This window comes from Oryctolagus cuniculus, chromosome 17 (genome assembly GCF_964237555.1).
Source record: "Oryctolagus cuniculus chromosome 17, mOryCun1.1, whole genome shotgun sequence".
NCBI classification, from domain to species: domain Eukaryota; kingdom Metazoa; phylum Chordata; class Mammalia; order Lagomorpha; family Leporidae; genus Oryctolagus; species Oryctolagus cuniculus.
In genome coordinates, this window is record NC_091448.1 from 55711425 (window position 1) to 55737462 (window position 26038).

The following is a 26038-nucleotide window of genomic DNA, read 5'->3' on the forward strand; positions in this document are numbered from 1 at the left end:
TTTTAATGGAAATTATCTCATCTGAACATCTCATGCAAATTCAATACCTTCCTTGACACCTTTGGGATTATTAGCCAGTCTCTAAGAGGGCACCCAATGATTCTTGTGCACTGGCACTCACATCCTTGTCCTGAATAAGGGAGATCTCTGTAACTAATGGAAGTACTGCAGAAAGGACACTGTGATTTCCAAGGCTAGGTCATAAGAGACGTTGTGGTCTCCGCTTTGCTGTCCTTTTAGATCAGCTGGTCTGGGAGAAGCCAGCTAGAATATCAGGTCATAGAAGGCTTCAGATGCTGAGAAAGTAAAGGCTGCTTCTGGCAGCCAGCACTGGCCATGTGCATGCGCCATCTTGGAAGTGGCTCCTCTAGTTGTGAGGTAGCCCTTGTGTTGCCTGCAACATCATGAGAGACCCTGTGCCAGAATTACTCAGAGAACAGTGCCTGACCCACCATAAACCACATGAGATAATAAATGTTTCCGGTATTTGAAGGGGCTTAGTTTGGGGGTACATGGCAATAGATAAGTAATACACTTTTTTTATTCTAATCACATAATATAATGAGAATGTCTACTGTTTTCAGTAAATCCCATATGGATACCACCCTCAAACCACCTTCTAAAATGGAGATAACATGCCTTGTTGCAGGGAAAATAAAGCTGGATGCTATGGTTTAAATATGATTTGACCCCTGAATTCATGCAGGAGTTTCAACCTCAAAATCTTATGTTAATGATACTAAAAAGGTAGAAATGTAATCTGGGGCCGGTGCTATGGTGCTGTGGGTTAAGCCTTTACCTGCAGCCTTGGCATCCCATATGCACACAGGTTCGAGTCCTGGCTGCACCACTCCCTATCCAGCTCTCTGCTATCGCCTAGGAAAGAGTGGAAGATGACCCAAGTGCTTGGACCCCTGCACCCACATGGGAGACCCAGAGAAAGCTCCTGTCTCCTGGCTTTGGATGGGCTCAGCTCTGTCCATTGTAGCCATCTGAAGAGTGAACCAGCGGATGGGAGACTTCTCTCTCCCTCTGCCTCTGCCTCTCTGTAACTCTGCCTTTCAAATAAATAAATAAATAAATAAAATCTTTTTTAAAAAGAAATGTAACCTGATTAGATTAGGTTGATAATGTAGAGCCCCCAGGATTTAGTCTTGGTGGCTTTATAAGGAATGAGAAACACCATTTAGACAGACAAGTGTGCTCCCTGTTTCTTGCCATTGAACGCACTCAGCCACCTCAGGATTCTGCCATTCCAAGAATGCCGTTACCAGAGGCCAAACCGACAGTGCTGGCTCCATTCTTGGACTGTGAACCTCATGAGCCAACAGAAGCCTCTTTATAAAGTTTAGTCTGCCTCAGGTATTTCATTGTAGTGAGGAAATGCGCACAAATACACTGGGATTGCAGGTGCCCACGGTTCGTCATCCTCAGACCCGCATCTTCAATCATCTTCAAAGGTGCCTGTGGTTGTGCTTTTGTGTTTGTTGAGACAAGGGGAAGAGAGGCTCAAGGGCAAAAGCAGCCACAGTGGAGATGGCAGAAAGTTTATTGCAAGAGTTTCTTAGCAGTTAATGGTGCTGAATTCATTATGTACAGAAAACGTGAGCAGGATTGAGCCACTTAGAGGCCCTAACTATTAAAATGGTTATGACGCCTTCCTGGGTACAAAAACAAAACAAAATACAACTGTACGAAACCATGATGCATGTAAGAAACCCCTGACATTTCTATTTTCCCTAATGCTTTTTCTGAAATGTCAATTATCAAATTCATCTTAAAAACCATTTTAATGCCCCACTTTATCTCATTACTCATAATTGGCCTGCTTATTGTTTAATCCAGCCATGATAAAATGCTCTTTACAAACATCTAGCTTCATTTTCTAATGTGAACATTTTTCATTACAGCAACTCCTGTGCCCTAGTTATTATGAAATCAATCATTTTACCTTTCAGCTGCTGGTGTTTTCCTGAGGGGCTCTTGTTAGCCAAGCTGCCTTTGATAACTGCTAATTCTGTTAATATTCCTTTGAAGCCCATATCAACATTCTTTTTGCTCAGAAGCCCCTGCAGTCCCCGAGAGGAGAGCTCACTTCACACCTGCTGTCCCCCCACTGCCCAAGTGGTCCATCTCTGTGACACCTGTGCCTTCTCACCTTCCATGCACACAAAGGGCCAATCTATCTATCCTGGCCATGGGGGGCTCAGCAGCTGACAAATGCTAAGTTCTGAGGCTAAGCAAAGCTCTACACATAACCCCTTCTTGAAAACAGATGTAGGGCAAGATGGGAAGGTGCCGAGCAACCTGCTACATTTAAGAACTGATGGAGAGCCATAATCAAGGAAATCAAAGGGTTCTCACAGCAGAGTTACCCTTTTGGCCAATGAAGCACATGCCAAAGACACGGGCAAAACGGACACTGAAAAAACTCTTTGGGATATAGCTAAGAGAACTTTGAAGCCTCCTCCCTAGTCCCACGTGGCTATAAATAAAATCAAACACTTAGTGACATCAGCACATGTCAAACCCCTTACAACACACACCTGACCAGCACAGGTACAGAACCTGTCCACCGTCACAGAAGGTTGTCTTGTACAGCACTGCTCTAAAGTATTTAAGCTGTCATCACCGAAAGGAATTTAAATTGAATTTCCTGACATCTGTTTTACGTTCAGAAGTGAGAAAACCATACTGTTTTCAGTGTCCGGAGACCTCTAAAGAACTTAATCTGACCTTGGCTAAAGGGATTCTTAGCATTTATCTGTTTGATCTGCTGTCCACGCAACCCAAGAATAAACCATTGCCCTCCACAGTCAGTCCTGAGCATCTCCAGTCAGTCCACCAGACCGCACACCAAGCAGGAGCTTGTGCAGGTTTCCCAAGCAACAGCGACGCGACCCCGCCCCTTCCCGCTGAGCCCCGCCCACCGCATTGGCCTGGGAGGGGCGGGGCCAAGAGAAACGTACCCAATAGGAGGGGAGAAGAGGCGGCGTCCCGGTCGCGTCCCCGTCGCTAGGGAAACCGTTGCCGCCGGAGTCCGCGTGCGATGCCGAGCGCTGAGGAGTCAGCCGCCCTGACGGCCGAGGACCGGGCTGAGGAACCTGGCGCCGACCCGCGGCTGCGACTCCTGGGGGCCTACGTGGTCCGGAGCCTGCGGCCGGCGGCCGGCGCCTGGGAGCGCTGCGCGGGAACAGCTGAGGCGGAGCAGCTGCTCCAGGCCTTCCTGGGCCGCGATGCTGCTGAGGCGCCGCGGCCTCTGCTGGTGGTGCGGCCGGGGCCCGGGGGCCTGGCGTTGCAACCTGGGCTGGACCCGGGACCAGAGTCCGGCCTGCCTCGCGCTAAGGGACTTTTCTTCCTGCGCACCAGGCGCGAGCCGCCAGGGCCCGGCAGCCTCCGCGGCGCAGTGCTGTGCGGGGACCTGCCCGCGGCGCCGCTGGAGCACCTGGCCGCGCTGTTCTCTGAGGTGAGGGTGGGCAGGCGGCCCCGAGGCGGCGGAACCGGGGTGGGGGAGGGGAGGAGGCGGGGTCGGGGGGCGGGATGCGGCCGCCGCCGGGGGAGGGCCTGGGGGCGGGGTCACGGAAAAAGGGGCGAGGCCAAGGCGCGGATGCTGAGGAGCAGCCCAGCGCCTGGAGGCAGGGAGAAAACGGGGCGGGGCTGGGGGCGGAGCCGGGACGGGGGCGGAGTCAGGACAGGGGTGGGGCTGGGTGGAGAGGATGACTTGTGAGCCACAGGTCGGGTGGGTGAGCTGTGAGATGGGACCCAGGGCAGCCTGGATGGAGACCAGGCCAGAGTGAGAAGGGGAAAGGGCTACGGCTTGTTCAGCCCGGGTGAGTGCCTGGCCCTGACTACTTTGACCTTGTCTGTGACCTGGGAATGACTGAGGAAGACAGGAAGCGGACATTTCTGATGGACTGGTCGTGGGCAGAGGTGGACGGCTATAACCTGAACTTAGTCCTGGAGAGAGGTTAACGTTGCTGACCTGGCTTTGATTTGCAAAGGTCAGACCTGACCAGCGATAGAAGTTGAGCATCTCTCTGGAAATGCCCGACAACCTTTGGGAAGAGGCTGCCTGGAGTTCAGGGAGGAAGAGGGGGATATGAATTATGAATGCCTCGGTGACATTGTAGCAGAAGCCTCAAGTGTGCAGGAGATTTCAGGCAGGTGCTCAGGAGGGATTCCTGGACCACCCAGACAGACCCTTCTGGAATGGCAGCAAACTCCCCTGCAAGGTGGGCATGCACACTTCTGGAGGCCAGGGCCCTGAGTCCTGCAGGTTGTGAAACAAGTGCTTACAGAGTGCTGGCTGCATGATCCTACTTCGTGTGATGGATGCCACAGGAACACCAAAGAAATAGAAGACGAATTCCCATCCATCCGTTGCCTACTTGAAGAAGCCAAAATATATGCCATATATGCAGTGAATGATATTTTCAAAATATTTATTATGACTGGGGTTTGGATAGAGCTTACTTAAAAGTTAGCCCCAGTGCTAAAGCCAAGTTCTAGATGCTCCCTGGTATATCAGACATTAGCCCTTTAGTTGCTTTATCAGGAGGCTGTGGGGAGTGGGGGATTTCCAGGGAAGGGGTTATGTGGACAGAGGAACTCCCAAAGGACCAGGGAAACTAGGCTTAGCAATACATAAGGAAGTATATCGATATTTTAACAACTAGAATGGTCTTAGTACTTACTGTTCATTGCCTGAACGCCATCCCTAAAGAAGTTGTCTTCTAATGATGAAAGTAGAAAGTGCCATCGAGTTGAGAGGAGATTAGTCCAAAAATTGTGCTTAATTAGAAGTCAGCACTGTGGCCTAACGGGTTAAGCCGCCACATGAAATGCTGGCATCTCATATAGGTACCAGTTTGAGTCCTGGCTGCTCTACTTCCAATCCAGCTCCCTGCTAATGAGCCTAGGAAAGCAGTGGAGATGGCCCAAGTGCTTGGGCCCCTGTACCCACATGGGAGACCAGCTCCTGGCTTTGGCCTAGCCCAGTCCTTGCCATTACAGCCATTTGAGGAATGAACCAATGGATGGAAGATATTTCTCCCCTTTTGTCTCTCTAACTCTGACTTGCAAATAAATAAAATAAATCTTTAAAAATAAAGTCATGCTTAACCTTAACTGTTGAACTGGCTGCTGAACAATGAGAAGGAATAGAAGAAGTAGAGAGCAAGGTAGCTTACAGGGAGCAAATCAAACAAAGGTTCAGAGGTAGAGCTCAACTTACCGTATGTTGGGAACACTGGACCCATCTCAGAGTTGTGTCATGGCTAAGGAAATTTAAAAGTCATTCAAATCCTCAAATGCAGACTTTTCACATGGAAAGAGAGACGAACTGAGTGTTCATCAATAAGGGACTTGAGTGAATGAGTTTTTTTTTTTTTTTTTTTTTTTGACAGGCAGAGTGGAGAGTGAGAGAGAGAGACAGAGAAAAAGGTCTTCCTTTGCCGTTGGTTCACCCTCCAATGGCCGCCGCGGCCGGCGCGCTGCGGCCGGCGCACCGCGCTGATCCCATGGCAGGAGCCAGGAGCCAGGTGCTTTTCCTGGTCTCCCATGGGGTGCAGGGCCCAAGTACTTGGGCCATCCTCCACTGCACTCCCTGGCCACAGCAGAGAGCTGGCCTGGAAGAGGGGCAACCGGGACAGAATCCGGCGCCCTGACCGGGACTAGAACCTGGTGTGCCGGCGCCGCTAGGCAGAGGATTAGCCTAGTGAGCCGCGGCGCCGGCCCGAGTGAATGAGTTTTGGTCCATCTACGCAACAATGAAACCCTGTGCAACTGATAAAAAGAATGACTAGTATGGAATACCCCTGAAGGGCATTTGGGGGCATTAATCTGCCATTTCAGCAATTTCAAAGTGTTCAGTACAATATTGTACCACAAGCCTACTGTTGTGCAGGGGCTTTCAGAACTCCCCCATCCAGCATGACTGAAGCTCTACACCCATGAGGTAATGCCTCCCTCCCCCTCCCACCAGGCCCTGGCCAACCACCATTCTAATTTCTGTGCCTATGACTTGGACTCCTCTGGTGACTTCATGCCAGGGGGATCATTCAGTCATTGTCTCTTTGCAATTGGCTTATTTCACTTAGCATACTGTCCTCAGAGTTCATCCCTGCTGTCACATGTGACAGGAGTTCCTTCCTTTTTAAGGCTAAATAATATTCTGCTGTATTTTTTTTACCACATTTATGCCTTTATCTTGGAATTTAGGTGTTTTCCATCTCTTGGCTATTGTGCATAATGTTGCAATTTAGGATGTTTTTTTTAAAAAAGATATAAAATTGTACATGTGGTATCTTACTGTTTCTCTTACAAAATGGAGGGGGGGGAAGGAATGACTAATTTCATAGAGTAATCCATAAGTAGGAGGAACTAAGTGAATGAGGGATGGGGGTAGGTAGAAGACTGACTTTTGTAAAAGCTTTTGTACTTTCTAAATTTATACCATGTAAATGCATTATCTATTTAAAAGTCTAAATAAAGTGATTTGCTGTAAAAACACCTCAAGTCTTTTACTTGCATTCCTCAAAGCCTGAAACAGGAATCCTTAGTCTAGTCAACCCTCTGTTGTCCATCTACTTTTGTCACACACCCTGACGCTGACCCGCTACCACTTCTAAACCCTGCTCCCTTGCTATCTGCTAAGCTCCTTCCTTCCCTCCACAGCCTTCTGTCCACCCCCTTGCCCCTGTCTCAGTACCTTGTAGATCAGCTTAGTCTCTGACTGCCTGCATCCTTTTGCCTCCCACCCCCATATTCAGCATCACCACAGAAATCTTCATACTGGGGGGGGGGGGCGGGCGTGTTGACAAGCTATAATTTTGTATTGATTTGTCTCATTACACAAGAACAAGGTAAAACAGAAATACACCTAAGAAATGTTTGAAAGAAAGAATTAAGAGAATTTAGTAACGTGTTCCCCTCCCTCTTCAAAACCATCTGAGTCACTGCTGCCAGGTTTTTTTTCTGCAGTCATGAAGCTTGCAGGCTTTTTTGAATGTGTGCTCTTTGGAAAGTGAGCACGGGATTTGGAGTCTGACAGTCCTAGGTGCAGATCCTGGTTCTGTCAAACCCAGCAGATGGATGTGAGCAGATGAGCTCACTCTGCCAGGGCTAAGTGATCTCATGGGGTTGTTATGAAATTTAGACATAATATGTTAGGACACCTGGAACAGAGCATGTCACATTGTAGGTGTTCTATAAAGAATGTGAATCATTGTCACCCCACATCCCATCTAAAATCCTCCCGCTTCCTGACTGCTTCTCAGCACCTCACTCTTCCCAAGACTCAGCTGTATCCACCACCATCAGCCCTTCTGCCTCTGAGCCTGAGGGTGAGCCTTGTTCCTCTGCTGCTTCTAGACTCAAGCCCCACAACCTCCAGTTTGAATCTCCTGTCATCAAAATCACCCACACATGTTGCCCTGCCCTATACTGATAGCATGCCCCTCCTCCATGATTTTGGCTCTCAGCTAACCGTGACTCTTCAAAATTACTCCTGTCTTAACATGTAGCTATTTCAGTATAACTGATCCTTCCAATAACTTGGCTTCTGGGTTACTGGACCTTTATCCTCCATTGATCTTGGCCTCCCCTGTATGTCCACCACCCCTTCCCATACCCATTCCCAAAATGGAAAAAGGTGTCCATGTGGCCAGTGGCAATGTGTTACCAATGACCCTCATGCTCTGACTTCATGCACCTCCTTCTCTGACCATTCTTCTTGTCTTTCAGTTCACCCCCTCTCATACCCAGACTACAGCAGTCCTCTTTTTTTTTTTTTTTTTTTTTGTTTTTCTTTTTTATCTCTTGGAGATTTTATGCAAATTTGAGTGTGAAATTTCTCATGGCCTTTTCAGATTTCTTTTTTTTTTTCTTTTTTTTTTTTTCGTTTTTTTTTTATCTTTTATTTAATGAATATAAATTTCTAAAGTACGACTCATGTGTTACAATGGCTTCCCCCCCCATACCGTCCCTCCCACCCACAACCCTCCCCTTTCCCACTCCCTCTCCCCTTCCATTCACATCAAGATTCATTTTCAATTATCTTAATATACAGAAGATCAGCTTAGTATACCTTAAGTAAGGATTTCAACAGTTTGCTCCCACACAGAAACATAAAGTGAAAAATAATAGATGATTTTTTTTAAATGATGATGAAATCAGATCAGACCTATTGTCATGTTTAATCCCAGTGAGAGTCAAGTTGGGAATTGATAATTTCTTTCTTTTTTTTTTTTTTTTTTTTACAGAAGATCAGTTTAGTGTACATTAAGTAAAGATTTCAGTCGTTTGCACTCCCATAGAAACACAAAGTGAAATATACTGTTTGAGTACTCGTTATAGCATTAAGCCTCAGTGTACAGCACGTTAAGGACAGAGATCCTACATGAGGAGTAAGTGCACAGTGACTCCTGTTGTTGACTTTACCAATTGACACTCCTGTTTATGGCATCAGTAATCTCCCTATGCACCAGTTATGAGTTTCCAAGGCTATGGAAGCCCCTTGAGTTCTCCGACTCTTATCTTGTTTAGACACGGTCATAGTCAAAGTGGAGGTTCTCTCCTCCCTTCAGAGAAAGGCACCTCCCTCTTTGAAGACCTGTTCTTTCCACTGGGATCTCACTCACAGAGATCTTTTTGCCAGAGTGTCTTGGCTTTCCATGCCTGAAATACTCTCATGGGCTTTTCAGCCAGATCCGAGTGCCTTTAGGGCTGATTCTGAGGCCAGAGTGCTGTTTAGGACATCCGCCATTCTATGAGTCTGCTGAGTATCTCACTTCCCATGTTGGATCGCTCTCCCCTTTATTTATTCTATCGGTTGGTGTTAGCAGATACTAGACTTGTTTATGTGCTCCCTTTGACTCTTAGTCCTTTCATTATGATCAATTGTGAACTGAAATTGATCACTTGGAGTAGTGAGATGGCATTGGCACATGCCACCTTGATGGGATTGAATTGGAATCCCCTGGTATGTTTCCAACTCTACCAATTGGGGCAAGTCAGCCCGAGCATGCCCCAAATTATACATCTCTTCCCTCTCTTATTCCCACTCTTATGTTTAACAGGGATCACATTTCAGTTAATTTTCAACACTTAAGAATAACTGTGTGATAATTACAGAATTAAACCAGTCATATTAAGTAGAACAGACAAAAAAAAAATACTATGAGGGATAATGTATTAAGTTGTCCATTAGCAGTCAGGGCTATGCTGATCAAGTCACCATTTCTCATAGTGTCCATTTCACTTCAGGAGGTTTCCTTTTTGGTGTTCAGTCAGTTGTCACCGATCAGGGAGAACATATGGTATTTGTCCCTTTGGGACTGGCTTGCTTCACTCAGCATGATGTGTTCCAGATTCCTCCATTTTGTTGCAAATGACTGGATTTCGTTGTTTCTTACTACAGCAGTCCTCTTGATCGTGCTGGGACTTCCCCATTCCAATGTCCCTGCTTGAGTGCCATTCTAGTCATTGTCATCGTTCCCTTGTGTCAACACCTGACTTAGTGGCCTCTGGCTTGCTGTGTGCATTTGGCAAAACCACAGTCCTGGTGAAATCCAGCTCCCTGGAATGGCATACCTACACCAGGAAGCTGAATGGGGTTAGGGGAAAACCGACTGACTCCACTTTACCCTCATGGCCTTGAACTTCTAGTAGGCCTTTCAAGCTTCTCAATAGACATACTATTTTTTTTCTACTCCAACTATTTTCTCATTCTTTTCCATCCCTGGTTCACAACTTTGTTTTTTCTTTCTTCAAATGTCTAAAATCTCTCTCAACCTCACTTTGTGATGCTCTTTTTTTCTGGTTTGAAAAAAAATTGGAAATAGTAGAATGAAATTTCCACAAACATTTATATTTACTCTATCTGCCAATACCCACACTCACAGAGCTCTGCCATTCCTCTGTTGCTACATATAGATGGTATGTACCATCCTCTGATGCTAACCCTAAGACTAGAGTTGGCACCGTTGCTTGGAATTCTGGTCATTCTTTAGGAATAGAATAATCTCTTCCTCTCCTCCATTCTTATGATTTTCCCTCTCCAGTGGCTCATTCCCATCAAACAAAACTTTCATTTCTCCTTTATCAGCTGTCAGCCCACTTCTATGGTCCTCCATATAAGAAAAGTTCTGGAATGTGTACTTCTTCACACAATGTCCCATTCTTCTCCTCTTTGATCTTATATTCACTGATCAACCTTTTACTCCAATACTTCCCAAAAGAGAAAAGGAAGAACTTGTCAATGTTTCCAGTGAGTGCCGCATGACCAAATCAAATGGCCATTAATTAATGCTCATCCTGCATGACCTGTTAGGTAGCAGCATTTGTCTGTTTATAACCACCCTCTCGTCCTGGCTCCCAGAACACTACTTCTATTCTCCTAACATTTTGGCCATTCCTGGTCTGTTTTCATGGATGATACTTCCCCTTCTTCCCAATTTATTAACACAGGAAAGCCCTAGGGCTCCTTCAGTGGGCACCTTTTTTTTTTTCTCTTCATATACTCTTTCCCTTGAGAGCTCTTAATTCAATTTTAGAATTTTACAAAACATCTATATCCAAAACCTCCCAAATCTGTTATCTTCAGCCTTTCCTTCTCTGAATTCCCAACCAAAATCTCCAATTGCCTACTCATAGATTCCATCTTGAAGTCCAATACATATATCACATTTTAGCATATCCCCCAACAAGCCAATCTTTCCTTGAGAACTTGCCCCACCTTTATTCTTCCCCATAGGATTAAAGGCAGCTCCATTCTTCCAATTTCTCGAGCCCCAAGTCCTGGGGTCATCTTAACCCCTCTTTTCTTTCTCAACCCCAAAACTAGTTCATCAACACATCCCATTGGCTATATTTTCAAAATTTGTATAAAATCAGACCATTTATCTCCATCTCCACCACAACCCCTCCTATTAAGCCGCTATCATCTATGTTATAGCAATAACTTGCTAACTGATCTTATTTTCCATTTTTTACCAGTACAGCCTATTCTTATCATAATAGCCAGAGTGATACTACTTTTTAAAAAAGAGATGTTCTTACATGCTCTGAAGCTTTCAATTATGTCCATTTCTGACAGTAAAAGCCAAATTCCTATAGGTAAGACTATGAGTGATTTTACTCATCCCTGCCTCTTCCTGTGTAGCCTGTTCCAACTTCACTGGCCTCCACACTGCTCCTGGATCGTACCATGTGTGCTCTCACCCAAGGGCCTTTGCACTGGCTTTTCCTTCTCCCAGGGAACTGCAAAATACTGTATTTTCTTCAGTCTTTTTTTTTTTTTTTAAGATGGTGTCTTCTTGATGAGGGAGTTCATGGAGTGACATGGAGTTCAATATTTACAATTACAACTCATGATCCCTCTCACACACTTAATCATATTCATAGAACTTATTGTGTATTGACTCTCTTCCCTGGAGTATAAACTGTATGAGATCAGGAACTGTTGTCTGTTTTGTTCATGGATGTATCCTCCTAGCATCTAGAACAGTACTAACACTTAGTAGATGCTCAATAAATATTCATTGAATGAATGAGTGAGTAGCTTTTCATTTCATGGAGTGCTCGCATTCATTAATTTCCTGTCACTCAAAGCCCTCCAAAATCCAACCCAAATTTAGTCACCACTTTTTCTGCAGATAGCATGCATTCAATCATTCTACAAACTTTTATTGAATCTTTCTATATGCCAGACTGTGGGTATTTGAAGATCAAATAAAATTAAGTCCCCGCCTTTGAGATTCCAGGAAAATTCCACACTATCATTGCTCTCTCTTAGGCCTTCTGCAAGGCTCCCTTCTAGACATAAATGTGACAGAGCTTAGTTTGTGACATTGTTTTTCTTTTCCAGTTCTGTTCACATGTTGTAAGTTCTCAGCTGAATCAATGTTTCCAGAAAGACCAAGCCAGGAATTGAGCAGGATGCCTCTGGGTATTTTATTTCACAACTTCCAGGACTTATTGATCATAGAAAGAACTTAACCAGCCATATGGATCCATATTTCCTTCTCATTATTCACTTGGTGGCTTTCTCATCACATTCCCTGAACACCTGTTTGTCTTTCGAGTATTCTCCTTCCGTTCGTTGTGTAATTCTAACAGGTAGAGGCTCCTAAGGAGTTGCATTGATACTTTCAGAGTTACTGGTAATAGAAGCTCAATTTCTACCAGAAAGCTTAGCTCAAAAAACTCATAAACTTGATTTAGGAAATCAAAGATATCAGGACTGGGTCTTTCTCCATTTGGCAACTTTCCCTTTCTAAGGCTTCATGTAATAGCAAGATGGCCACCAAAAGCCCCAGACTAGCACAAAAGAGGAAAAAAGGGTAGAAAAATTCAGATGAGGGACTTTGTCCTGACTCCCATTGGCTCAGATTTGGTTACATGTGCACCTCTGGATTTGGGCGATAGGTACCAAAAGAAGAACTTTGTAAGGTTGCCCAAATCAGCTAAGCTTCACTCTAAAGATGGATTCATGGTCCTGGATTTGGTTTTCTTTTTTTAAGGTGCCCTCCCTCTCACACTACCTCTCACATAGTCATCCTTAGCTACCTTTGACTGTTTAAATCATCTATTCTCCATGTTGATGAGAGAGGAATCCCTTCCCAAGGGCGATGGGGATAGCTGAACACATCTCACCCCACACATAGGTGACATTGATGACAGCTTATTAGTCATACCTCCTTACAGCCCAGAGGAGGAGGACACCTTGATATACAGGCCCACAGGGAGGCTGCACCTGGGAACAGAATGAACAATCAGGGGCTTGCTTCATAGTGTCAAGAGAATGTGACTTCCCTTGGTTCCCGTGGAGGACATGATTGATTCATTTATAATAATTCCACAGGCTGGCAGGGCCCTGAAGCCAGTTATCAGAGACAAGAAGGAACTGTGCCCATTCTCCTCCACAAGGAGGGTTGCTTGGCTGGGAGAGTTTAGCCACGGGAACAGAATGGGAAGGAAAACTTGTGAGTAAGCTATCGGAGACCCTGCTGATTTTACCAGATGTCAAGGCAGCACATAACATTGGTTCTTTAGTATTAGTCACTGCACAGTGACCTGCCAAAGGTTGAGTATAGCTGCGTGGGCCCTTTTCACGAGTCTCTCAAGTCTCAGAAGCCGAATGGCAGCCTTTCTTTCCTGTACACTTCTGTCACAGATTGTCATACCCATCCTGGCCAATGAGAAGAACTGCCTAGACTGGCCTCCCATGGTGTGTCAAGACGTCAGCCGGCATGCCCACACCCTCCAGTGCGATCTCCTGGTGATCCTCGAGCAAGTGAAGGGGAAAACACTGCTGCCCCTTCCAGTAGGCTCAGAAAAAATGGAGTCTGTGGATTTTGAAAACGAGACAGCGTAAGTACTGCCAGCTGGGCCATATGGGCCTCTAAGATACGGGAGGTGCTGGTTTATCCGAGTGTTTTCTTTACAGCTTTTCTGTTCCTGGCTCCAAATGTCTTGGTCTGCACACAGCCTGTGTCTGCTGTTTTCCAACATCCTCGGACTGTATGTTTGCACAGTTCCTCCCCTGGCCTCCATCCCTCTGCCTGAGTCTTTCATGGCCATCATGGCAATGTGGCCTTTCCAGCATTTGGAACCATGTCGGGGCTGAGGGCAACCACTCTGATCGGGAGAATGCCCGTGGCTGGCAGAGACGCAGCTTGCAGTGTGGGAGGCAGTGTGCCTCTGCCCAGCATTTACCCATCACACAGTATCACAGGGCCAGTGCTCTAGACACTCTTCCCCCAGCAGTTGGAGACTTCTTCTAGGTTCCAGAGACTTTTTATTTTCATTTTCAAACAAGAACACTATTGGGGCCTAGAGTCCATGCCTTCTGTCCCAGTGTGGCCATTAAAACCTCAGCCGTGGGGCCAGTGTTGTGGCAGATTAAACAGATTAAGCAGCTATCTCAGATGCCAGCATCCTATATCAGAGCACTGGTTCAAGTCCTGGATGCTCTGCTTCCAATCCAGCTCCCTGCTAATAAGTCTTGGAAGTCAGTAGAAGACAGCCCAAGTACTTGGGCCCCTGCCACCAATGTGGGAGACCCAGATGGAGTTTCAGGCTCTTAGCTTTGGCCTGGCCCAGACCCAGCCATTGTGGCCATTTGGGGAGTGAGCCTGTGGATGGTGGATCTCTTTCTCCATCTCTCTCTCTCTCTCTCTCTCTCTGTTACTCTGCATTTAAAATAAGTAAAATAATTAAAAAAAAAAAAAAGCCTCCTCTCCTTTTTGTAGTTATAACCAATCCCAGCCTCCACTTGCCATTCTAGCTTTAAATTTTCTTTGTTTCTGTCTTCTGGGGATGTTGTTTCCCCCTTTCAAAGCAGGCTAAGTATGTGCATAATATATTTATTATGTTTTACTCAGCATTTCAATATATTTATGGCCACAGGTGGCCTCCTCGTATGAGCTCAGCCTGCCATATTTCTAGGAGTTTCCCCTAGTATTGCTGTCATCATTGTTTGCTCAGGATTCAGGAATTGCTCTAAAGAATAAGAAATGCAGGCACCGGAAATATACTTTATAATGAATTTTTTCTACTGGAAGTAATTTGCTCCTGGAATAATTTGAAGCAATTTCCCAGTTAACTGGAAAACTTACTATGGTTTAATAAAAATATCCAATTTTCAATATAAATAAATTAAAACTACTCTCTTCCTGGTCCCTTCATACTTTACCATAATAACATTCAGTGTGTGTACGTAATAATTGCTGGTTTCTCTCCCTTTGTTCAAATTTTATATTTTCCCAAAAGGCTGCATCATTTTGGGGGAAGTAAGTATGTTCTCCCTTTAATAACTTCCATAATTACTTGTGCTATATCATTTTCAGCAAATATGAATTTAATTGAATCAGGTGAAGGTGGGTTTCTGATATAAAAATGTGAACTATACACTCCCTTTCTTTGTTACTGTCTTTTCTTTTTAAAAATTAATTACTTAATTAATTTGAAAGGCAGGGCAATAGAGACAGAAGGAGAGGCAGAAAGATCTTCCATCCTTGGATTCACTCAGACCAGGGCCAGGCTGAAGGCAGGATCCGGGATCTCCATTTGGGTCTCCCACAGGGATGGTAGGGGCACAAGCACTTGGGCCATCATCTGCTTCCTTACCAAGCACATTAGCAGGGAGTTTGATAGGAAGCAAAGTAGCCAGGATTTGAATCAGCGCTCTGATATACGATGCCAGCATTACAAGTAGTGTCTTAACACGCGACGCCACAATGCTGGCCCTTGTCTTTCATTCTTGGTATGTCCAATTTTCAGCTAAGCCTTTGAAAAGGCAGCTAAAATATAGATTTTGGTTTTTAGTCCTTTCCAAACATCTTTAAATTGTCATGTAAAAATAAAAGGTAAATGAGCTTTGGGGGAAAACTTGGGAATTCCACTTGTCACTTTCAGGTGGCTGGAAGTTTGCCTGTGGAGGAGGAAGTAATCTATCTCCTCTTGCTGCAGAAAGCAGAGCTGATAGCAAAATGAGGGAACTAGAGAAAGGCAGAGAGACAAACCTTCACCTCTGAGAGGACAGACCTTGGGAGTGTGCTGCATCGTCAAGCAGGCAGCTGGCTGTCCCTGTTGGGAATCAAGCAAAAGTTGGGTGGTCATCTGAATGTTTCCTGTCCAGCGTATTCAGGCATTCACAGGAAGGCATGATGGTGTTCACATCTCATGCACAAGTCTTCAGAATGTTAATCAACCCCTGAATCTGTATGGGTAATGCTGTATTTACACACGGATAGGCATTGTTCCCAGGGACAGGGTCTATACATTTCACTGACTACTCAACAGTTTCCATTATCCAAAACATGGCCTGGGCTCAATGGAATTTCCCATCTTTTTGTTAAAAGATTTGGGATTCTGTTTTGGAACACACAGGGTTATTTTGACAGGTTTCAGGAAGTTTGTTTTGTCGTTCACAGCTTGGATTCCATAGATAAGTCAGTCATCTATGCCATAGAGTCTGCAGTGATCAGATGGAGCCACCAAGTCCAGGGGGTGCTCAAGAGAGAGTCTTCTCAGCCACTCCTGCAAGGGGAGAATCCCACCCCTAAGGTGGAGTTGGAGTTCTGGAAGAGCAGGTAGGCAGGTGTTCAAACCATGGGCAGAAGCTGTCTTATCGAAAATGAAGTGGGAGATGACCTGGGGGATCTAACTATTGAGCTGCTTCTTCAGGTGTTTCTCCTCATCTCCAGGGCACGTGGCTCAGTGACACTGGATTGATACAGGTTTTCTATGGATGGGAGATGCATACTTTCCCCAAGGTTCAATAGTCATGCTTCCTTTCTTGGGATACCATCAATCTGTCTTTGGGCATTTCTTTAAAGTCTCTTTCCACTACATGTAAAATTCATTGACTCTCTTTAATCATTTTGTTCTAAATGCTTACCCCCTTCTCCTTGAACAGTCAGGGCTAGATGCACATAACTTGTATAAGGATCTGAAGGAAGAGAGGAATTCCTCAAAGTTGGCTTTAGAATGTCCTCTCCTAGGTCCCAGCTCACCTGTGGCAGGATGTTGTGTTCAGAAAGACCTTATCACTGCTCCTGCTCTACGTACTCCCCTACCTGCTTTCCATTTCCTTACTCTTATTTGTTACTCAAAAAGGACACAGATGTTAGAGACAGATGCCCCTGTCCTCATGTATAATGGAGAATGTCTGTGTCGCATGACTGGGCCTACCTCTAAGACCCCAGCCCAGCCTGCACCCCACCCTCGCTGTCCCGCATGCTTGCCTGGTTTCTGACCATTTGTTGACCCACGGGCGAGGCCCTTCTCTATCAGCCTTGCTCCAAAAATGCCTCTCTCACCTTCCTGCTCCAACCTTACTGCAAGAGCTAATGACCTCCAGCTGCCAAGCTTTTGAGCCAGCAGATGGTCACAGCAGTGTTTCCTGGAGTTGCCCCTTTGAACCTGTGTTCCTGACTCAGGCATTTGCCCTCAGTGTTCTGGGAACAGATGTCTCAGCTCTTGGGGCAGAGCATAGCCTGTGCAGAAGCCCCCCACAGCAAAGCCCCTGTCTATGTGAGGGCGGGATGTCACTGTATGACCTGCATTTCTCGATATTCAGCAGGATTCGCCCTTCTCCGTGGTATTGCAGGTCTGAGGATCTGGAGTATATTTATCATCAGCTGAGAACGATCAAGGTGCGGGGCATGGCTGGGCTCCTGGACAAGTTTCAGAGCAGCTACTTGCCAGCTTTCAAAGCCATGTTCAGAGACGTCACAGCAGGTAAGGGCCAACAAGTGTTTGCACAAAGACATTCGATTGGAATTTCTTATTTAGTAACACATTCACTTCTCTCTGAGTTTTGCCTCTTCAAGTCCTATAACCTTCCAACCTGGCACAATATAGACCAGTGGGAGAGCAGCCACACAGAACTGAGCTCTGCTTGCAATGCCACTGCTTTGTGACCTCGGCAGCTTCCCCTAACCTGTCTGAGCTCTGGTGTGTGCCATGGGCATGATGCACACTTCAGCCTCCTTGCCTGGGCCCATGGGAGGTAATACCTGTCTTGGCGGAAGAACCTTATTGACTGCCCAATATGGATGCACACTGCTATCTCGTTCCTCTGGAATTCAGGTCCCTCTGCCCTTGACTGGTTGAGAAATCTCTGTTCCGTTTCTAGCTCTTTTCTGCTTTTTTGGTTCCGATTGTCGGATGGGGCTGCAATTTCCTGGCCATCTGAGCACCAGACAAGATCAGCCAATGTCATAATCAAAAGCCAGTGAAGTCTATGATTAGAAATAGGTAAATTTTTCCAGAGCTTCCTCTCCCTTCATTGTCACACTTTGTTCCCTTCCCCACCCCATTTTTCCAATCAAACCTCTTCTTTGCTCTTCAGTACTGAAGGTCAAAATGTGCTTTTAAATTTCTTTGTAATTTTATATGATTTAAGCTTAACCTAAGAAGTGATTTTCAAACATTTTTTTTCCTTTCCCCTAATTCTTTTTTTTAGTATAATCTCCTATGTAAGTCCAAAACAGAAAACCAATCAGGAGGGATGGACATTGTAATACAGCAGGTTAAGCCACTATTTGGGACACTCTTATCCCATATCATAGTCCTGGGATCAAGGCATCTCCATTTCCTATCCAGTTTTCTACTAATTTGCTTGGGAAGGTAGCAGATAATGGCCCATGTGCTTGGTTTCCTTTCACCAAAGTTTCAGGCTCTTAGTTTTAGCCTGGCCAAGCCCCGGCTGTTGCAGGCATTTGGAGAGTGCACCTGTAGATGAAAGAATCTCTCCCTACCCCTGTCTCTCTCTTTCCCTGTCTCTTTCTCTCTGCCTTGCAAATAAATATAGTAAATAAATAAATGCATATACTTCTCAGGATATATGTGCTCTGTCAAAGAGGCAGCATTCTGTCTCCAGAGCCCACTGGACATTATCCCACCTTCTCCTCCTTGTGACATGGGGTTTGGAGACCACTCAACTAAGGAACTAAAAGTTCTGCTGACAGGATTTCCAACATGAGCTGTATACAACAGAGACTTGGCATCAGGAGTTGGTCTCTGAGATCCTTCTGGGTGCTACAAGCCCATCACAGAGGCTAGTCTGTCAGCAGGTAGAGCCGACTTGGCCCAAGATGTCTTATGGGGCTCCGCTGTATTGCTTCACCAAGAGATTCTGTGTCCCGGGGGAATCTGCTCTTGTTTACAATTTGAACTTCACTTCAGAAGGACAGGTGTCTGAGAAAGTGGTACGTGTACCAGCTAGCATGGGTGATGACCGTGGGAGACATGCAGACAGGTATTTTGTAACGTGTGTTGAAGCATGACTCTGATTTTAGCAAGGGATATGTATGTCTTCCATTTACAGTAGTGGTTTAAAGTTTTCATTTTGTATAATTTTATTTAGGTTTAACTTGGAGTCAACTTAGAGGGAAATATTAAGTCAGCAGCACTACAGGTTATATCCAGACGTGGCAAATATCATAAAGCAAATATGCAATTGCCTGCAATTTGGAGCTCTAAGATAAAACATGTAGCAAAAATGTATTATGAATTGGTTATTGAGTGCCCCAAGGATATTTTTTACCTTAATAAATTAATAAACTGTAATCATTCAAATAAATCAATAGTTTTAAAACATGCATTTCCCCAGGCAAGCTTCAAAGAATCCTTCACAGTAGATAGATTGTATACTGGCTATGGAATTAGAAAAAATACTATTATAGTAGTACTGAACAGGCACTACTATAAAAGTAGAAATTATTTAAATGTGTGACTTAATTCCAATGAAGGCAGGAAAGGAAATTTGATTAGCGGTATTAGGTGAAGACTTGGTCAGACATTTTGGCAGCATCGTCTAAGACTTAAAAAGATCTTAAAGGCTGGTGACTGAGTTTCTCATTTCCAATTTAATTTCAAAACATATGGCTTTCTTTCTCCTAAATGGAGGTACTATGTGAATTATCCTTATTAGTCATGACCAGTATTGTTCATTGACTCACTGATGGGCTGAAGACAAGGAGAGGGGTAGAAATACTTCCAGGTCAGAGGGCACAGCCTTGTAAAACAGAGAGGAGTAAAGGAAGTTAAAGGAAATATGTGGGAACAAGGTTGCCTGAAGGGGAATTGATTAGACAAAGGAAATCCTTGGAAAGCAACAGTCCCCTGGTGGGAGAGAAAGAGAACAATAAAGGCTAATTTGGGATTTCCCTTCTCTAGCTCCTGGGGGGAAGGTTGATCTGGAGCCACCTGGTTGCCAACCAAGGAGCTTTGGAGGTGGATACATGTGGGAAGGAAGAAATCCAGTAGTGCTGGGAGCCAACTTGTGCTGGTTTGCAGAGCCTCACAAGAGGTCCTCATGTGTATCTCATTCTATTCCAGCCCACGTTCTCCCAAGCAACCCTCAGTGATGTCACATAAGTAGCTTGTGGTGAGTCACACGGGGACTATTAGGCATATTTACACCACAGAGATTGACAAATGCTACAAATAAAGGTATTTGTCCCTGAAGAGCTTACAAGCAATCCAGCAGACGTCACTATGCAGCTGCTTATTTATAGTTGTAGTAAGTCCTCTCTTTAAAGATGTATTTATTTATTTGAAGTCAGAGTTGCAGAGCAAGAGGGAGATACTGAGGAAGAGAGATCTTTCATTTGTTAGTTCACTCCCCAGATGGCCACAACGGCTAGGGTCAAGCCAAGCCAAGCCAAGCCTAAGCTGGGATCCAGGAGCTTCTTCCAGGTCTCCCACATGGGTAGCAGAGGCCCAAACAATTGGACCACCTTCCACTGCTTTTCCCAGGCACATTAGCAAGGAGCTGGATCTGCAGTGGAGCAGTGGGGACACAAACCAGTGCCCATATAGGATGCCAGCACTTCAAGCTGTGACTTTACATGCCACATCACAACACTGGCCCCTGTGTAGTAAGACCTTGTATCCCTGGATACTTTGAGATTTCAACCCAACCATGGATCAAAAATATTTTTAAAGATTTATTTTAAAGACCAAATTGCAGAGAGAGAGAAAGAGAGAGAGAGAGAGAGTGAGAGAGCAAGAAACAGATGCTGGTTCACACCCCAAATGGCCACAATGGCTGGAACTGGGCCAGTCTGAAGCCAGGAGCCAGGAGCTTCATCCAGGTCTCCCACATGAGTGGCAGGGGCCCAAACACTTGGGGTGTTCCTCCACTGCTTTTCCCAGGCCATTTAGCAGGGATCTGGATCAGAAGTGGAGCAGCTGGGATTCAAAAAGGTACCCATATGGGATGCCAGCATCATAGGTGGTGGCTTCACATGCTATAACACAGCACCAGCCCTCAAAAATATTTTTTAAAAAACAATAACACAGCAATAAAAATAATACATCTTTAAAAGAAACAGCGTAATGACATCTTAGATAATATATAGATTGTGTTAGGTAAAGTCATTCAGAGATGATTTAAGGTATATTAGAAGATTTGCATAGGTTATACGCAGATACTACACTCACTTTTTATGTAAGGGAGTTGAGCATTTGGGGATTTGGGTATCCTAAGAGGGTCCTGGAACTAACGGGACCACGTTCTTCATCCTAAAAGAAACTAAAAGTATGTAGTTATTTATTCATAAGTTTTAATATGCCACGATGAATGTGCTCAAATATATATATATGTATATGTAGTATGTATATCTATATAAAGGTGTAAGCTTATCTCTGTCTCTGTCCTTGTTTGCCTTTTAGGCGAAGGTGATTGCACCCTGAACTTAGTGACCAACCCTGTTCTCTCAAATAATGTGCTCTTTTTTTAATTTATTTATTTTTATTTTATTTATTTATTTTTGACAGGCAGAGTGGACAGTGAGAGAGAGAGACAGAGAGAAAGGTCTTCCTTTGCCGTTGGTTCACCCTCCAATGGCCGATGCGGCCACTGCACCGCGCTGATCCAATGGCAGGAGCCAGGTGCTTCTCCTGGTCTCCCATGGGGTGCAGGGCCCAAGCACTTGGGCCATCCTCCACTGCACTCCCGGGCCACAGCAGAGAGCTGGCCTGGAAGAGGGGCAACCAGGACAGAATCCGGCGCCCCAACCGGGACTAGAACGTGGTGTGCCGGCGCCGCAGGTAGAGGATTAGCCTATTGAGCCGCGGTGCCAGCCAAATCAAAGGAGTGCCTCTTTTTATGATTAAAACAGATTTTGCTTTATTTAAAAATTATGTCTTTATTTTTTTGAGAGGCAAACAAAAAAAAAAATCTTTCATCTGCTGGTTCATTCCCCCAGACATCCACAACAGCCAAAGTTGGGCCAGGTCTAAGCAGGGAGCAAGGAATCAACCAAGGTCTTCCATGTGCATGGCAGGAACTTAATTACTTGAGCTACCACTACTTGAGCTACAACTTAACTACCACTGCCTCTTAGGGTCAGCATTAGCAGGGAGCCAGAATCTGGAGCCGGAGCCGGGACTCAAGCCCAGCCACTCTAATGTGAAATATGAGCATCTCAGCTGGATTCTTAACCAATATGCCCAACACTCACCCAGAATTTTCTAAACGGCTTTAAAATGGGGTACCATGAAGAGAAATTCCTCTGGTGTAATGAGGCTGGCTTTTTTTTCTCTTATGATACATATGAAAGCTAGAGCATGGACTTTTTTTTAAAGATTTATTTATTTATTTGAAGGCAGAGTTACAGAGAGGCAGAGGCAGAGAGAGAGAAAGAGAAAGGTCTTCCATGTGCTGGTTCACTCCCCAGATGACTGAAACAGCCAGAGCTGAGCCGATCTGAAGCCAGGAGCCAGGAGCTTCCTCCAGGCCTCCCATGTGGGTGCAGGGGCCCAAGGACTTGTTCCATCTTCTACTGCTTTCCCAGGCCATAGCAGAGAGCTGGATAGGAAGTGGAGCAGCCAGGACTCGAACCGGCACCCATATGGAATGCCAGCACTGTAGGTGGTGGCTTTACCCCCTGCACCATAGCACCAACCTCTGGAACATGAGCATTTTAACAAGTCTGTTGGATTCTGAGATCTGTCCCTCTACACTATGGTTCTGATCACCATGGTCAGCTCCCCCATTTTAGCTTGTCACCATGCAAATCAATTTACCATGATGTTTGACATTAAACAATCCTGTTCACATGCTGCTTCCCACCAATTCGTTTGGAGTATAAAGCAGAAATGTACGCATCGGGATGCTCCTGTGTATGCCCATCAAGACAGCGGTTTCATATAATACACCTAGAGCAGTCCTCCTTTTGCTCAACTGGGCAGGGCTGGTTGGTCCACAGATGACCCCTAGGCAGGTTTTTGGATCTTCATTTCTTCACTTGTAAAGTGGGAGTACCTCCCAGAGTTCCATATTAGATGATAGAAGAGGGCATTTCAACAAGTTCCTGGGACAGTTGAATTAAAAGGTAAGCTTATTTTGGTGCAAAATAAATTTCAGATCTATGCATAGCTTCTTCATAATATGCATTTTCCATGAGCTTTTTTGAAGACCTGTCTATACATGGATTTCAAAACTTATTGGGCGGCTGGCACCGCGGCTCACTAGGCTAATCCTCCGCCTGTGGCGCCAGCACACCGGGTTCTAGTCCCGGTCGGGGCGCCGGATTCTGTCCCGGTTGCCCCTCTTCCAGGCCAGCTGTCTGCTGTGGCCAGGGAGTGCAGTGGAGGATGGCCCAAGTACTTGGGCCCTGCACCCCATGGAAGACCAGGAGAAGCACCTGGCTCCTGGCTTTGGATCAGCACGGTGCGCCAGCCGCAGCGGCTACTGGGGGGTGAACCAATGGAAAAGGAAGACCTTTCTTTCTGTCTCTCTCTCTCTCTCACTGTCCACTCTCCCTGTCAAAAAACAAACAAACAAACAAACACAACTTTGGGCACCAAACTTACCTTTAATTCCATTTACCCTAAAGTTTTTTAAGTACCCTCTTATATCTAGTGAATCGAAAAGTCCCTGGAGTATCAAAACTGTCTACTGGTTGCTGTGTTTGTGGGTTTCCTTTAGGATGAATCCAGAGCCAGCCATATTGCCATTTGCTCTCATGGAGCACTACCTGACTCTCTGCCCAGGAAAGAACCAGCCTTTAGGAATCAGTTTGCCCAGGGGCTTGTGCATCCCCTAAGTTGCTCTGCAGATGTTACTACCCATTGCCTCTGGATTGCCTACTGGCTCCTCGTTTATCCCAAGACAACAAATCAAAGACCCCTCTCTTTTCTTGGCTGCGTTCAAAGGCAATGATAGGAGAATTTCCTAGCTTTGAAACCCAGCAGAACATTGGCTATCATTAGTCTGCGCTATTTCTCTCTGCTCTGTGTTTTCCCCCTTACAAGATCTCAGTGACATTCTCTATTAACAGTCTCAGAGACACTACCACTTACCAAACACTTGCTTTGGCCCAGGCACTGTGCTAATTGTTGTTCAAGACTGCATTTGTCCTACCTTCAGCCTTCGGGGGGACCCTTTATATTTGTCACTGCTAGTTCTATTGTTGGAGCTCAGAGAGGATCACCGTGTCCAAGGTCACGGTGTTAACTGTCAGGGTCAGCATTTGAAGAAAGGTCTGTCTGATTCTAAAGCTCATCTTCTGTCATTTACTTTATATTGTCTCAAAGATAAAAGTAGCAAAGTAATCAACAGATATTCATATGTACAGAGCAGGTTGTCTACTACACATTGTTCATCAGACGGGAGCCAGGCGGGCTAGGGAGAAATCCCCAGAGCAGAATCCTCACTACGCAGGGCTCTTCTGATTTCCATACATCCACATTAGAGCTGGGCAGTTCTCTGGAGCCAGTCTGCTCTACATGCTGCTCTCTCCATTGAGGATGAACTTGTAATCCTAAATGCTCAGATCCTTCTCTTCCTAGGAACTAGGGCTCCATCAGGTGAGTGAGCATCTCAAGCCAGAAAGGTGATGGTCTCCAATTTCTTCCAGCTCTAACTGAGGCACAGGACATCCACACACACCTGCTGCCGCTCCACCACCACTTGGAAGCCCTGGAGAGTGTGGAGTTTCCCAAGGTGAAGCCCCGGCTGCGGCCTCTGCTCCACGTGGTCTGTCTGATCTGGGCCACATGCAAGGGCTACCGCTCCCCAGGGAGGCTCACAGTGCTGCTCCAGGAGATTTGCAACCTTCTCATCCAGCAGGTGGGCGCCCCCTATCCCACCTCTCCCTGGGGGTTTCTTGGCACTGAGTCCCAGGAAAGAGTAAAGTGTGCCTTTTTCCCAGCAGGGGAGTCATTATGGTCCAAAGAGTTCTCACACCTGAATTACTTTCTTCTCAATAAAGTTCTCAGTAATTCACGCAGAGGTTTTCACTAACACTAGAATGTTGGCTGGGACAAAGGCTATGGGTGATAAATTTCAAACTCCTTAGTGAGATTGGCGTTAAGTTTGGAGCCTGTACTAAAACTCAGGCCTACCCACTTGCTAGCTGTGTGTTGTCAGGTTCAGTCACTTACCTGCTCTATGCCTCCTTTTCCTATACAATGATACCAAGAAGAGGATGGCTGGGGATTATGTGGCTCCATTGTGGTAAAGCAAGTGCCCTTACATGCTGAGAACGCAGTACTGCGAGTTTTGGAGAAGCAGCTTATTGGATTACATACTTCATGCTCCTCCTGTGTAGGGACTTCTTATAGCACCAACCAGGGCAGTGTAAGCCTCAAAGAATGGATCTGGGAGCAAAGCTAGAGGCCATGAGGAAATTTGGACAGCCTTACCCTCCAGCTGGCATCCTTACCTCTAAGGAGCTGTGACTCTAATATCCATGGAGTACCTTTCAGGTTCCAGGCTGCTAATTCAGACATTATCTTGGACCATTATTAGATGAACCCTGGGAATGGGCAGGGAGGGTCTTATTATTTATTTAGATAATAACCACTAAGGCTCAGGAAGGACCACAGACTTTGCCCAAGGACACCCGAACCCAAGTAGTTTGACTCCTAGACCAGCACCCATCCATCACTCCAGGACTCTTATCAAGCAGAACTCTTTTGGCTTCAAAGCATTAGAAAACCCAACCAAAAGTAACATCAACATAAAGAAAAAATTTTGGCTCCTCTACTTTGCATCCCTAATGTGAGGCTGGCTTTGGCCTCTACTGGCAATACAGTCATGGATATTGTGACTAGAACCCAGCTCCCAGTTCCCTCTGCCCTCCCTGTGATTGTGAAAGTGGCTATCCAATGCATCTCACTTCCTAGATGTCCAGGCACAGGTGTCTTGGAGAAAGGGAAATAATTATGGTCCAAAGACTTATTTTTCTTGTATTTTATTTATGTGCTCAAAAGACAGAGTTACATAGAGAGAGAGAGAGAGAGAGAGAGAGAGAGAGAGAGGGAGAAACAGAGATAAAAAGATTTTCCATCTGCTGGTTCACTCCCCAAATGGTTGCGACAGCTGGGACAATGACAGGTTGAAGACAGGAGCCTAGAACTCTGCCTGGGTCTCCCACATGGGTGACAGGGCCCCCAAGCACTTGGGCCACCTTCTGCTGCTTTCCCAGATGTACTAGCAGGGAATTGGATTGGAAATGTAGCAGCCACGACTCAAACCCACATGCAAATAGGATACCTGCATTACAGGTGGTGGCTT

At 45.6% G+C, this 26038-nt stretch overlaps 1 protein-coding gene across 5 annotated transcripts in view; it reads left to right on the forward strand.

Moving 5' to 3' along the window:
* The first annotated feature begins 3008 nt into the window (after positions 1 to 3008).
* The window catches only part of DNAH9 (dynein axonemal heavy chain 9), a 373954-nt gene continuing 350924 nt past the window's right edge, over positions 3009 to 26038 (forward strand). For all 5 annotated transcript variants that reach the window (XM_070061394.1, XM_070061395.1, XM_070061396.1 and 2 more), the window contains exons 1-5: positions 3009 to 3466; positions 13175 to 13371; positions 15936 to 16094; positions 17114 to 17244; positions 24378 to 24589. In XM_070061394.1, coding sequence (XP_069917495.1) covers positions 3050 to 3466; positions 13175 to 13371; positions 15936 to 16094; positions 17114 to 17244; positions 24378 to 24589 — 1116 coding nt within the window. In that variant the 5' untranslated portion in view covers positions 3009 to 3049. The remainder of the gene's footprint in view (positions 3467 to 13174; positions 13372 to 15935; positions 16095 to 17113; positions 17245 to 24377; positions 24590 to 26038) is intronic.